Source organism: Delphinapterus leucas, chromosome 2 (assembly GCF_059928025.1).
Source record: "Delphinapterus leucas isolate spDelLeu-1000000601 "Yukka" chromosome 2, BTC_Dleu_Yukka2, whole genome shotgun sequence".
NCBI classification, from domain to species: Eukaryota; Metazoa; Chordata; class Mammalia; order Artiodactyla; family Monodontidae; genus Delphinapterus; species Delphinapterus leucas.
In genome coordinates this window covers 61,958,498-61,974,473 of record NC_143130.1, presented here as the reverse complement: position 1 = coordinate 61,974,473, position 15,976 = coordinate 61,958,498, and the positions used below count along the sequence as shown (strand labels likewise).

The following is a 15,976-nucleotide window of genomic DNA, read 5'->3' as shown; positions in this document are numbered from 1 at the left end:
ACTGACCGCCCTGAGGGAGGATTATGCCTCCCCATCTTGCTGAACTCAAGTGCGGACACGTGACGTGACTTGGCCAATCATCTGTGAGAACTGACCAGTGGCATTTCCCAGAGAAGCTATGTAAACCAGACGTGCTTTGCTCTGGCAGTCAACACTGTTCTGGAAGGGGTGACAGGTGTTCTGCCTGCTGGGTGCTAGAGTAAAGATGACAGCCTGGGCACAGAGCCCCTGGCCAGTGTGCCATGGGCCTTTGTTGATTTATTTAAACCACACAGATGTGGGGTTATTGCCACTGTGGCATAACCTAGCCCATCCTAACTCAGAAAGCATGGTGTGCCACGACAAGGAATTTGAATTTCATGGTCAGAGGGGGTCAGAGTTTTAAATGGGTCCAGTGTGATAGTGACATGACCAGAGCTGTGCCTTCAGAAGACTGATTAATCTCTATATGATGCATTGTAGGGGGAGGGTGGAGGACGCCTCAAAATGTCTTTTCTCTAAGTGAGAAGTATCAAGGGGCTGAATCATAGTGGGTGTAGTGTGGTCAAGGTTTCTCTCTAAAGTGGTGGGGAGACTGTACTGGGAGATGGTGGTCTTTGAGATCAGCAGGTTAGATAAGGCTTTGGAAGAGGAGACAGAAGAGGGAGTCTAGCCTTACAACGGAGTTTACCAGGATTTAAGGGCTGTGAAACCCAAACTACAAGATTCAAGACATTGGCTAAGGAGAAACAAGACGTTGAAGGACTGAGTATTATTTTTAAACTCAACCTTTTCCATAAGTGAAGACCACTAGGTCCCCTAAGACTTTCTGAAGTGCAAGAATGAAACATAAATCAAGCAAGGACATGCCCAATGCCTGTGGCTTCTCGAGCCCAATTACGCTGCTATCTCACCCCCATCATGCTCATCCTGAAAGGTTCTCAGGTTGGGAGGCGCTGAGGTCACTTAGACGTCTAGATTCCAGCCCCCTTCCATTCCAGGGTCGCCCACGCAGCTCTCTTTGGCGATCCCAGAGCATTCCCACCCCGGCATCCACAGCTCTAGCGCTAGAGTTTGCTGGGAGCCTTGAACCCTGCCTGCAGTTATGGTTCACAGGTGCTGGGAGATGGACAGCCAGGTCGAGTTGTCCCTAGCCTGGATGTTAGGGGTTGCCAGGGTTACCTCTGGCACAGGGCCACACAGAAGTTCTGGTACATGCAGAACAGCCGCCGACACACACTTACCACTGCTGGGCCCATTGTAGTACTGGCTGATGTAGCTGTTCATGTCATCTTTCACTGCAGCTTCTATGGAGGTGGGGACAGAGAAGGGTGAGTGTGATGGTAAGCCAGAGAGTCCAAGAGGCAGGGGCTGTGGCCGGCTCTCGCTCCTCCCCCAGTATTCCTGCCCCTGCCCCCCATTACCACGAGGGGAGGCAGGCACTTGTCTCCCACAAGCTCTCTGACGCTTTGATCCTCCGTGGGGGACTGCATATCTCATCTGCCCCAGGGCTGGGCTGGACTGGGTATCAGGGAGCATCTCCAGCTTGCTGTGTGGTATGTACAGGCCCTTTCCTTCTCTGTCCTCAGTTTCCCCCTCTCTGAGATAAGGGGTGTGGAAATAGTTCCTCAGGGCCTTCCCTGCCTGGATGTCCTGAGTCTCTGAATCCATCTGAGGTTCTCAGGGTCACCGGGAATGCTGTCCTCAGTGCAAAAGCCTCAAAGCCCCATTTGCAGCCACACACAGCCAGGTGCTGATCATCAGCGACAGCCCCCTCGGTCTTCCACGCTGTACAGGAAAGGACATGGGCGCTGGGCATGCCCACCCCCTACACTGTTCCCAGCACATGGTAAGTGCTCACTAAACAGTTATTGAATGAATAACAAATGAGAAGGTGTAAAGCTGTCCAGGTCAAGAGAGATGGTAGGGGAACAGGGTCTCAAAGAAATGTTGGTTCATTTTCCTGAAGGGGTGGGGAAGGAATGGAGAGAGGAGAGGTGAGAACTTCACAGAGAGGCCTGCCCATAGGAGGAAAAGCAGATGACAGGAGACCCCAAAAGCCATCCTAAGGAGCTTAGCTTTGCCTCAAGTACAGTGAGGAGCCACCGGAAAGTGTGAACATGGTCAGGTGTGAGTCACTCCCAAGGTTGTGGAGAGAGTGGCTGGGAAGGTGTCAGACTTTAAGACAGGAGAACAGAGACCACAGTGCCCGGGTGAGGAAGACAGGCCCTGAGGGAGGCTGGGTGGTGCCTGATGGGGCAGAAGGGAAGGACTGGGGTCCACACCCCAAGAAGCCATGGTCTGCAGGTGATTGGGCCTGATGCTTTCTGTGCCCACCTTCCTGGGCACACCTGAGATGGCTGCAGAAGCCAGTCTGCCCTGACACTGGGAGACTAGGTGGCAGCACACACAGCAACCTGGCTCTTAAAAGCTTTTTTGGCCTCTTTTGATCGTTAAATGCCTGTGGTCATTTCATTTTTTTTTTAAATGAAAAAAGGTGTGTTTTTCACTAATGTCTGAGCTGAGGGAGGGGCCCCAGGCTGGCTCCAGGCCCTGCTTCAGGATCAACCAGCAACACTCCCTCAGAATCAGACAGCAACACTCTTCTCCATGGTCCTTCATAATTTATGTTGTAAATGCTGTCTAGCCCTGCAGGCCACCCTGGGTAGTGGGAGGTGGGAGGTTCTGGTCTCTTATCATCTTGGTTTTATCCTGAGGCCATGGCAGCAGGCACCTGTGATGGGGCTGTAGAGGGCCATGTGACATGGGCAGGACAATGAACTCAGCTAAAGTATCCACAGACCCATGAATCCCAAAGGGACCACTCTCAGGGGGTGGCCTGGAGTGAATGAGAAAAACCCAGAGCCTGGGCTCTTGCGCCCACCATGGGAACCTGGGCACGTCACAGCCCCTCTCTGGGCCTCAGTTTCTTTATCTGTACCACGAGGGGGCCAGCGGGGCTCTTAGAGATTGCAACAGCCGGCTCCCAACCCCTCTGCTAGCCCTGAAGTTCCAAGAGGTGGAGTCAGAGCAGAGTGGGAAGGGACCGGAGGCATCTGAGCTGTGTCCCGAACCCCCAGTGCAGGAATCACCTCAACATCTGCCTGACGGGGGGCTCTCCCCACCAGGGCCTGTGCACCTCAGGGAAGGGGACTCCTACCTCTTTGGTGAGCAGCTCTAATAATCAGGGTCATATCACTGATGAACATAGATGCAAAAATCCTCAACAAAATACTAGCAAACAGAATCCAACAGCACATTAAACGGATCATACACCATGATCAAGTGGGGTTTATTCCAGAAATGCAAGGATTCTTCAATATACGCAAATCAATCAACATGATACACCATATTAACAAACTGAAGGAGAAGAAGCATATGATCATCTCAATAGATGCAGAGAAAGCTTTTGACAAAATTCAACACCCATTTATGATAAAAACCCTGCAGAAAGTAGGCATAGAGGGAACTTTCCTCAACATAATAAAGGCCATATATGACAAACCCAGCCACAGCCAACATCGTCCTCAATGGTGAAAAACTGAAAGCATTTCCACTAAGATCAGGAACAAGACAAGGTTGCCCACTCTCACCACTCTTATTCAACATAGTTTTGGAAGTTTTAGCCACAGCAATCAGAGAAGAAAAGGAAATAAAAGGAATCCAAATCGGAAAAGAAGAAGTAAAGCTGTCACTGTTTGCAGATGACATGATACTATACATAGAGAATCCTAAAGATGCTACCAGAAAACTGCTAGAGCTAATCAATGAATTTGGTAAAGTAGCAGGATACAAAATTAATGCACAGAAATCTCTGGCATTCCTATACACTAATGATGAAACTTCTGAAAGTGAAATCAAGAAAACACTCCCATTTACCATTGCAACAAAAAGAATAAAATATCTAGGAATAAACCTACCTAAGGAGACAAAAGATCTGTATGCAGAAAATTATAAGACACTGATGAAAGAAATTAAAGACAATACAAATAGATGGAGAGATATACCATGTTCTTGGATTGGAAGAATCAACAAGTAGTAGATTGCTACTACTCAAAGCAATCTACAGATTCAATGCAATCCCTATCAAACTACCACTGGCATTTTTCACAGAACTAGAACAAAAAATTTAACAATTTGTATGGAAACACAAAAGACCCCGAATAGCCAAAGCAATCTTGAGAACGAAAAACGGAGCAAGAGGAATCAGGCTCCCTGACTTCAGACTATATACTACAAAGCTACAGTAATCAAGACAGTATGGTCCTGGCACTAAAACAGAAAGATCAATGGAACAGGATAGAAAGCCCAGAGATAAACCCACACACATATGGTCACCTTATCTTTGATAAAGGAGGCAGGAATGTACAGTGGAGAAAGGACAGCCTCTTCAATAAGTGGTACTGGGAAAACTGGACAGGTACATGTAAAAGTATGAAATTAGATCACTCCCTAACACCATACACAAAAATAAGATCAAAATGGATTAAAGACCTAAATATAAGGCCAGAAACTATCAAACTCTTAGAGGAAAACATAGGCAGAACACTCTATGACAGAAATCACAGCAAGATCCTTTTTGACCCACCTCCTAGAGAAATGGAAATAAAAACAAAAATAAACAAATGGGACCTAATGAAACTTAAAAGCTTTTGCACAGCAAAGGAAACCATAAACAAGACCAAAAGACAACCCTCAGAATGGGAGAAAATATTTGCAAATGAAGCAACTGACAAAGGATTAATCTCCAAAATTTATAAGCAGCTCATGCAGCTTAATAACAAAAAAACAAACAACCCAGTCCAAAAATGGGCAGAAGACCTAAATAGATATTTCTCTAAAGAAGATATACGGACTGCCAACAAACACATGAAAGAATGCTCAACATCACTAATCATTAGAGAAATGCAAATCAAAACTACAATGAGATATCACCTCACACCAGTCAGAATGGCCATCATCAAAAAATCTAGAAACAATAAATGCTGGAGAGGGTGTGGAGAAAAGGGAACCCTCTTGCACTGTTGGTGGGAATGTAAATTGATACAGCCACTGTGGAGAACAGTATGGAGGTTCCTTAAAAAACTACAAATAGAACTACCATATGACCCAGCAATCTCACTACTGGGCATATACCCTGAGAAAACCATAATTCAAAAAGAGTCGTGTACCAAAATGTTCATTGCAGCTCTATTTACAATAGCCCAGAGATGGAAACAACCTAAGTGTCCATCATCGGATGAATGGATAAAGAAGATGTGGCACATATATACAATGGAATATTACTCAGCCATAAAAAGAAATGAAACTGAACTATTTGTAATGAGGCGAGTAGACCTAGAGTCTGTCATACAGAGTGAAGTAAGTCAGAAAGAGAGAGACAAATACTGTATGCTAACACATATATATGGAATTTAAGAAAAAAAATGTCATGAAGAGCCTAGGGGTAAGACAGGAATAAAGACACAGACCTAGTAGAGAATGGACTTGAGGATATGGGCAGGGGGAAGGGTAAGCTGTGAGAAAGCCAGAGAGAGGCATGGACATATATACACTACCAAATGTAAGGTAGATAGCTAGTGGGAAGCAGCCTCATAGCACAGGGAGATCAGTTCGGTGCTTTGTGATCGCCTGGAGGGGTGGGATAGGGAGGGTGGGATGGATGGAGACGCAAGAGGGAAGAGATATGGGCACATATGTATATATATAACTGATTCATTTTGTTGTAAAGCAGAAACTAACACACCATTGTAAAGTAATTATACTCCAATAAAGATATTAAAAAAAATAATATAATCAGGTTCATCTGTGCTCAACACAGTCAGTGTGCCTGACCCTCTAGCTCCAAGGAACACAGTCAGGGCCTCCTAGGGACGTCCACTCCTTGGTCAGGCAGCCAGTCTCTGTCTCCTCAGGAAGAGCCTGCTATGTGAAGCCTTGCAGATCCTGCCCCCACAGGTACGAAGGCTAAGCCCATTTCTACTCACAGTCTGTATGACAGAACTTCCAGCACTTAAAAAGCCCTCACATCCCTCCTGAGAATTCTCTTCTGAGAAACCCCTGTCCATTTTTCACCCCTCCCCAGTTTTCCAGCCTCTCCACTCTGAAGCTTTCACTGTGGGCTCTAGATGAGACCAAGATGGGGGGAGGAGTAGAGAGGAGGGAGCTAGCGTTTACTGTGCCCTTCAATGCTCCAGACTGCAGGTTCGGCACTTCACACACCAACCTCCTTTAATCCTCACTGCTGTCCTGCAAGGCTGGGATTGTTCAACAGATGGGTCCTTCCCAAGATCCGGTGTGATCATTCCCCTAATGCAGCCTAACCTCCTCCAAGTGGGCTTAGCAACCACCCTACTCTGCTGACTCACGAGCTCGTGGCCAACATCAATGCCCAGGTCTTCTCTGCAGGAGCTGGGGTCAGGCCAGCCAGGCCTTTGCCATTCTGTAGCTGTGTAACCCCCCTCCGCCAGAGGACTTCATGTTTATCATCTCAGGCAAATGTCAGCTTGCTGGTTTCAGCCCAGAGCCTGCTGAAAGCATTCTGAATCTTGATTCAGTCTACTAAGGTATTCTCTCTCTCTCTCCTGTCTCAGTGTTGACTATTTGAGGATGCTGACATCTTCATCCAAGCCATTGATAAAAATAACGTAGGCCAGGTGACCTTCAGCCCAGATATCTCTCCTGAGCTTTTGACTTGTCTGGCCAACTGGACAGCTTCACCTGGATGACCTCCAGCTACCTCTGACTCAACATGTCCAAAATAGAACTCAGTTTCTCCCTCCACCTCCATCTTGGTGAATGGTTCCCTTGCCCACCCAGGCTGGGACCCTGGTCACTTCTCCATGCTTCTTCTCCATCCTTACCAACAATGCAACTGCTGCTGAATCTGACCAGCTGAGGGACCCCAGATACCCTCTGCTATGGCCCATAGTCCAGCCTTAGGTCAGACCTCTTGCTTTCCCCTTTGGACTCTCGTCATGCCTGCGGGATTAATGAATGGGATTGCTCACTCCATGCACATGCCTGACACAGAACCTAGGTCTCCAGGCAGCCACTGCAGGCCTGTCCAATCTGTATTTGCTCCTTCTGCTCCAAACATGTTCCCACACAGGGGCCTCAGAGTGAACTTTTAGACAAGTCAGAGCAAGGCCTGCCCGGGCTTCCCTAGCAGTGCTAATGCTGCCCGCCCACCCCCACCCCCGCCCACCCGTCTCTGCTTCAGGTAGGCCCCCTTCTCCACAACTGACCACTTGGGCTGGAGTTCTGTCCCCATCCACACAGGGGCCCAAGAGCCTTAGAGGGCAGGGGCCACATTTTACTCAGAGTCTCCCCAGCACTTAGCATGGGGCTTGGCGTATACCAGCGGCCAATAAATAGGATGACTGAACAGTGACTATGGCTGGGTCAGGGGCATGCAAGACCTCCCAGGACTATTCCCCTCACCCTCTGAGATGCTCTTTGCACCCTGCAGCACACAGCCTTGCTCTCAGTCCCTGGTACTTCCTGCCCAGAGACTAGTGACTACTGGGTGTCTGGGAGCTTGAGGGGCCGGGAAGAAAGGCAGGCACAGATGCTTGTGGCCAGGAAGAGGCCATCAGTCAGCCTCAACATGGGACTACCCACCTTCCATTTAAGAATAACCCCCTGCCCCACAGTTTGTTTTGATTTGGCACCAAGGAGCCCTAGGGCCATGTAGGAACTGCCTCACAGGGAGACTGGGTTGGCTGACCCTGGAGGGGTAGGAAAGAAGGGTTGGTACAAACACAGGCTCCAGGACAAAAGAGCCCAGATGCCAACCTCAACTGTGCAGACATTTGCTGTGTGGTCTTAGGCAAATCCCTAGCCACTCTGAGCTTCAGCTTCCTCATCTGTAAAATGGGAATAAGAAATATCTACATGCAGGTGAGCTGTATGTTTCACTGAGATAATGAAGGTCAAGTCTAACCTGAGGCTGTTTCTCACCTCCCTGAAAGCCCGGCCCATGGTGCTCCCTGCCAGCCCCAAAGTCTTGGGTCGTTTCTGTGGCAGCTGCTCTCAGCTGCCCAGCACCTTTCTTCCTAGGGTGTGAACATTCTGCGAAGCCATCCTGACTAATCCTCCTAAAGCCGGTCAGGTGCTGTGGTGGCAATGCTCATTATGTGGGGTTTGCTCCTTGGGCAGGGCCCCAACCTGCCCAGCGAGGCAGAGGTGGAGCAAAAGGGTGGTGAGTCAGCTGGGCCTCCCATAGGCGACAGGACTGGCCAGCCTGGGGGTGGGGGTCAGGACTGCACACCCACACGTCCTGTGTAGATCCAGGCCCCAAAGCCCAGAGGGAAGCCCTGATTGCTGGTCGGGACTCCCACTCCCAAACTCCAACTTGCTGCTCCACAGCTCAGCAAGCCTCACTGAGCGGGGACACTACTATTCACTGAGCACCTGCTATGTACCAGGCTGAGGGCAGAGTGTATGACTGAATGTTCAGTTCCTCTCAGTGAAGATGTGCTTCCACTACTATTCTCATTTTGGAAAAATTAGGGTTGAGACACAAGACCAGCTGCATAACTTGTGGGGCCCCTTGTTTAAAAATCATTAAGGTTAGGACTTCCTGGTGGCGCAGTGGTTAAGAATCCGCCTGGCAATGCAGGGGACACGGGTTCAATCCCTGGCCCGGGAAGATCCCACATGCCACGGAGCAACTAAGCCCATGCGCCACAACTACTGAAGCCTGCGTAACTTGAGCCCGTGCTCTGCAACAGGAGAAGCCACCGCAATGAGAAGCCTGCACACCGCAACCAAGAGTAGCCACCGCTTGCTGCAACTAGAGAAAGCCTGTGTGCAGCAACAAAGACCTGATGCAGGCAAAAATAAATAAAATAAATAAACTTGTTTTTTTAAAAAAAGCATTAAGGCTCAGAAATAAACCTACCCATGTATGGTCAACTAATTTACAAACAAGGAGCTAAGAATACACAATGAGCAAAGGACAGTCTCTTCAATAAGTGGTCCTGGGGAAACTGGACCACTCTCTTACACCATAAACAAAAATTTACTCAAAATGGATTAAGATTTGAATGTAAGATACCCTCATCCACCAGAGGGAAGACAGCAGAAGCAAGAAGAACTACAATCCTGCAGCCTGTGGAATGAAAACCACATTCACAGAAAGACACACAAAATGAAAAGGCAAAGGAATATGTACCAGATGAAGGAACAAGATAAAATCCCAGAAAAACAATGAAATGAAGGGGAAATAGGCAACATTCCAGAAAAAGAATTCAGAATAATGGTAGTGAATATGATCCAGGACCTCGGAAAAAGAATGGAGGCAAAGATCAAGAGATGCAAGAAATGTTTAGCAAAGACCTAGAAGACTTAAAGAACATACACCTAGAAGAATTAAATAACAAACAAACAGAGATGAAGAACACAATAACTGAAATGAAAAATACACTAGAAGGAATCAATAGCAGAATAACTGAGGTAGAAGAACAGATAGGTGAACAGGAAGACAGAATGGTGCAATTCACTGCTGCAGAACAGAATAAAGAATGAAAAGAAATGAAGACAGCCTAAGAGACCTCTGGGACAACATTAAATGCACCAACATTCACATTATAGGGGTCCCAGAAGGAGAAGAGAGAGAAGAAGGACCTGAGAAAATATTTGAAGAGACTATAGTTGAAAACTTCCCTAACATGGGAAAGGAAACAGCCACCCAAGTCCAGGAAGCACAGAGAGTCCCAGGCATGATAAACCCAAGGAGAAACATGCCAAGACACATAGTAATCAAATTGACAAAAACTAAAGACAAAGAAAAATTATTAAAAGCAACAAGGGAAATACAACACATAACATAAAAGGGAACTCCCATAAGGTTAACAGCTGATTTCTCAGCAGAAACTCTACAAGCCAGAAGGGAGTGGCATGACATATTTAAAGTGATGAAAGGGAAGAACCTAAAACCAAGATTACTCTACCTGGCAAGGATCTCATTCAGATTTGACAGAGAAATCAAAGACTTTACAGACAAGTAAAAGCTAAGAGAATTCATCACCACCAAACCAGCTCTACAACAAATGCTAAAGGAACTTCTCTAAGTGGGAAACACAAGAGAAGAAAAGGACCTACAAAAACAAATCCAAAACAATTAAGAAAATGGTCATAGGAACATACATATCGATAATTAACTTAAATGTAAATGGATTAAATGCTCCAACCAAAAGACGCAGGCTCACTGAATGGATACAAAAACAAGACCCATATATATATGCTGTCTACAAGAGACCCACTTCAGACCTAGGGACGCATACAAACTGAAAGTGAGGGGATGGAAAAAGATATTCCATGCAAATGGAAATCAAAAGAAAGCTGGAGAGGCAATACTCGTATCAGATAAAATAGACTTTAAAGTAAAGAATGTTACAAGAGGGGCTTCCCTGGTGGCGCAGTGGTTAAGAATCTGCCTGCCAATGTAGAGGACACTGGTTCAAGCCCTGGTCCAGGAAGATCCCACATGCCGGGCAGCAACTAAGCCCGTGTGCCACAACTAGTGAGCCTGCGCTCTGGAGTCCATGAGCCACAGTTACTGAGCCTGCATGCCACAACTTCTGAAGCCCACGCACCTAGAGCCTGTGCTCCGCAACAAGAGAAGCCACCGCAATGAGAAGCCTGCGCACCACAACAAAGAGTAGCCCACACTCGCCACAACTAGAGAAAGCCTGCATGCAGCCACGAAGACCAAATGCAGCCAAAAATAAATTAATTAATTAAAAAAGAATGTTACAAGAGACGAGGAAGGACACTACATAATGATCAAGGGATCACTCCAAGAAGAAGATATAAAAATTATAAATATATATGCACCCAACATAGGAGCACCTCAATACATAAGGCAAATGCTAACAGCCATGAAAGAGGAAATCAACAGTAACACAATAATAGTGGGAGACTTTAACATCTCACTTATACCAATGGACAGATCATCCAGACAGAAAATTAATAAGGAAACACAAGCTTTAAATGACACAGTAGACCAGATAGATTTAATTGATATTTATAGGACATTCCATCCGAAAACAGCAGAATACACTTTCTTCAGTGCACATGGAACATTCTCCAGAATAGATCACATCTTGGGTCACAAATCAAACCTCAGTAAATTTAAGAAAATTGAAATCATATGAAGCATCTTTTCTGACCACAACGCCATGAGATTAGAAATAAACTACAGGGAAATAAACGTAAAAAACACAAACACATGTAACACATGCTAAACAATATGCTAAACAATATGTAACTAAATAACCAAGAGATCACTGAAGAAATCAAAGAGGAAATCAAAATATACCGAGAGACAAATGACAACGAAAACATGATGATCTAAAACCTATGGGATGCAGCAAAAGCAGTTCTAAGAGGGAAGATTATAGCAGTACAATCCTACCTCAAGAAACAAGAAAAATCTCAAATAAACAATCTAATCGTACACCTAAAGGAACTAGAGAAAGAAGAACAAACAAAACCCAAAGTTAGCAGAAGGAAAGAAATCATAAAGATCAGAGCAGAAATAAATGAAATAGAAACAAAGAAAACAATAGCAAAGATCAATAAAACTAAAAGCTGGTTCTTTGAGAAGATAAACAAAATTGATAAACCTTTAGCCAGACTCATCAAGAAAAAGAGGGAGAGGACTCAAATCAATAAAATTAGAAATGAAAAAGGAGAAGCTACAATGGACACCACAGAAATACAAAACATCCTAAGAGACTACTACAAGCAACTCTATGCCAATAAAATGGACAACCTGGAAGAAATGGACAAATTCTTAGAAAGGTATAACCTTCCAAGACTGAACCAGGAAGAAATACAAAATATGAAGAGACCAATCACAAGTAATGAAATTGAAACTGTGATTAAAAATCTTCCAACAAACAAAAGCCCAGGACCAGATGGCTTCACAGGTGAATTCTATCAAACATTTAGAGAAGAGCTAACACGCATCCTTCTCGAGGAAGGAACACTCCCAAAACTCATTCTACAAAGCTACCATCACCCTGATACCAAAACCAGAGAAAGATACTACAAAAAAAGAAAATTACACACCAATATCACTAATGAATATACATGCAAAAATCCTCAACAAAAAACTAGCAAATAGAATCCAACAACACATTGAAAGGATCATACACCATGATCAAGTGGGATTTATCCCAGGGATGCAAGGATTCTTCAGTATACACAAATCAATCAGTGTGATACACCATATTAACAAACTGAAGAATTAAAACCATATGATCATCTCAATAAATTCAGTAAAAGCTTTTGACAAAATTCAACACCGATGTATGATAAAAACTCTCCAGAAAGTGGGTATACAGGGAACCTACCTCAACATAATAAAGGTCATATATAACAAACCCACAGCAAACATCATTCTCAATGGTGAAAAACTGAAAGCATTTCCTCTAAGATCAAGAACAAGACAAGGATGTCCACTCTCACCACTAGTATTCAACATAGTTTTGGAAGTTCTAGCCACAGCAGAGAAGAAAAAGAAATAAAAAGAATACAAATTGCAAAAGAAGTAAAATTGTCACTGTTTGCAGATGACATGATACTATGCATAGATAATCCTAAGGATGGCATCAGAAAACTACTAGAGGTAATCAATAAATTTGGTAAAGTTGCAGGATACAAAATTAATACACAGAAATCTCTTGCATTCCTATACACTAACAACGAAAGATTAGAAAGAAAAATTAAGGAAACACTCCCATTTACCATTGCAATGAAAAGAATAAAATATCTAGGAATAAACCTACCTAAGGAGGTAAAGGACCTATACTCAGAAAACTATAAGACACTGATGAAAGAAATCAAAGATGACCCAAACATATGGAGAGACATACCATGTTCTTGGATTGGAAGAATCAATATTGTGAAAATGACTATACTACGCAAAGCAATTTACAGACTCAATGCAATCTCTATCAAATTACCAATGGCATTTTTTACAAAACTAGAACAAAAAAAACCTTAAAATTTGTATGGAGACACAAAAGACCCCAAATAGCCAAAGCAATATTGAGAAAAAAAAACAGAGCTGGAGGAATCAGACTCCCTGACTTCAGACTATACTATAAGGATACAGTAATCAAGACAATATGGTACTGGCAAAAAACAGAAATATAGATCAATGGAACAGGATAGAAATCCCAGAGATAAACCCACGCACCTATGGTCAACTAATCTATGACAAAGGAGGCAAGGATATACAATGGAGAAAAGACAGTCTATTCGATAAGTGGTGCTGGGAAAACTGGACAGCTACATGTAAAAGAATGAAATTAGAACACTCCCTAACACCATACACAAAAATAAACTCCAAATGGATTGAAGACCTAAATGTAAGACTGGACACTATAAAACTCTTAGAGGAAAACATAGGAAGAACACTCTTCGACATAAATCACAGCAAGATCTTTTTTGACCCACCTCCTAGAGTAATGGAAATAAAAACAAAAATAAATAAATGGGACCTAATGAAATTTAAAAGCTTTTGCACAGCAAAGGAAACTATAAACAAGATGAAAAGGCAGCCCTCAGAATGGGAGAAAATATTTGCAAATGAATCAATGGACAAAGGATTAATCTCCAAAATATATAAACAGCTCATGCAGCTCAGTATTAAAAAAACAAACAACCCAATCAAAAATGGGCAGAAGACCTAAATAGATATTTCTCCAAAGAAGACATACAGATGGCCAAGAGGCACATGAAAAGCTGCTCAAACATCACTAATTATTAGAGAAATGCAAATCAAAACTACAATGAGGTATCACCTCACACAGGTTAGAATGGACATCATCAGAAAATCTACAAACAACAAATGCTGGAGAGGGTGTGGAGAAAAGGGAACCCTCTTGCACTGTTGGTGGGAATGTTAATTGATACAGCCACTATGGAGAACAGTATGGAGGTTCCTTAAAAACTAAAAATAGAATTACCATATGACCCAGCAATCCCACTACTGGGCATATACACAGAGAAAACCATAATTCAAAAAGACACATGCACCCCAACGTTCACTGCAGCACTATTTACAATAGCCAGGTCATGGAAGCAACCTAAATGCCCATCAACAGACGAACAGATAAAGAAGAAGTGGTACATATATAAAATGGAATATTACTCAGCCATATAAAGGAAAGAAATTGGGTCAATTGTAGAGATGTGGATGGACTTAGAGACTGTCATACAGTGTGAAGTAAGTCAGAAAGAGAAAAACAAATATCGTATATTAATGCATACATGCGGAATCCAAAAAAATGGTACAGATGAACCAGTCTGCAAGGCAGAAATAGAGACACAGATGTACAGAACAAATGTATGGACACCAAGTGGGGGAAAGCAGGGAGAGAGGGTGGTGGTGGGATGAACTGGGAGATTGGGATTGACACATATACACTAATATGTATAAAATAGATAACTAATAAGAACCTGCTGTATAAAAATTAAAATCAGAGTCAAAAAAAAAAAAAAGACTTGAATGTAAAACCTGAAACCATAAAACTCCTAGAAGAAAATATAGGCAGTAGGTAAACTCCTTGACATTGGTCTTGGCAATGCGTTTTTGGATTTGACACTAAAAGCAAAAACAAAAGCAAAAATAACTGGGACTATACCAAATTAAAAAGTTTCTGCACAGGAAAGGAAACCATCAACAAAATGAAAGGCAACTTACCGAATGGGAGAAAATATTCGCAAATCATATCTGATAAGAGTTAATATCCAATATATATAAAGAACTCATACAACTCAATAGCAAAAAATCCAATTAAAAAATGAATCTGAATAGACATATTCCCAAAGAAGACATACAATAAGGCAAAGGTACATGAAAAGGTGCTCAACTTTACTAATCATCAGGGAAATGTAAATCAGAACCACAGAGAGATATCACCTCACACTTGTAGAATGGCTATTATCAAAACGACAAGAGATAACAAGTGTTGGAGAGAAGACAGATAAAAGGGAACCCAAGTACACTGTTAGTGGGAATCTACATTGGTGTAGCCACTGTGGAAAACAGTATGGAGGCTCCTCAAAAAACTAAGAACTACCATATGATCCAGCAATTCTACTCCTTGGTATATATCTGAAGAAAACAAAAACACTAATTTGAAAAGATACATGCACCCCAATGTACATAGCAGCATTATTTATAATAGCCAAGATATGGAAACAACCTAAGTGTCCATCAATAGATGAATGGGTAAAGAAGATGTGATATATACATATACATACATACATACACATATACATACAATGGAATGTTATTCATCCGTAAAAAAGAATGAAATCTTGCCATTTGCAACAACCTGTATGGACCAGAGGGCATTATGCTTAAGTGAAATAAGTCAGACAAAGACAAGGTACGATCTCACTTTTATGTGGAATCTAAAAACAAAACAGGAGGACCTTCAAGATGGCGGAGGAGTAAGACGTGGAGATCACCTTCCTCCCCACAAATACATCAAAAATACATCTACATGTGGAACAACTCCTACAGAATACCTACTGAATTCTGGCAGAAGACCTCAGACTTCCCAAAAGGCAAGATACTCCCCACGTACCTGAGTAGGGCAAAAGGAAAAACAGTGACAAAAGAATAGGGATGGGACCTGCACCTCGGCGAGGGAGCTGTAAAGGAGGAAAAGTTTCCACGCATTAGGAAGCCCCTTCACTGGTGGAAATGGGGGGTAGGCAGGGGGAAGCTTCAGAGCCACAGAGGAGAGCACAGCAAGAGAGGTGCAGAGGGCAAAGCAGAGAGATTCCTGCACAGAGGATTGCTGCCGACCAGCACTCACCAGGCTGAGAGGCTTGTCTGCTCACTCGCCGGGGTGGGTGAGGGCTGGGAGCTGAGGCTTAGGCTTCAGATGTCAGATCCCAGGGAATGGACTGGGGTTGGCTGCATGAACACAGCCTGAAGGGGGCTAGTGCGCCACAGCTAGCCCGG

At 43.8% G+C, this 15,976-nt stretch overlaps 1 protein-coding gene across 3 annotated transcripts in view; it reads right to left on the bottom strand.

The window, feature by feature from the left end:
* TMEM266 (transmembrane protein 266) overlaps positions 1-15,976 on the bottom strand; it is a 167,898-nt gene that overhangs the window by 26,641 nt on the left and 125,281 nt on the right. For all 3 annotated transcript variants that reach the window (XM_089906944.1, XM_022580133.3, XM_089906945.1), the window contains one exon: positions 1,224-1,286. In XM_089906944.1, coding sequence (XP_089763070.1) covers positions 1,224-1,286 — 63 coding nt within the window. The remainder of the gene's footprint in view (positions 1-1,223; positions 1,287-15,976) is intronic.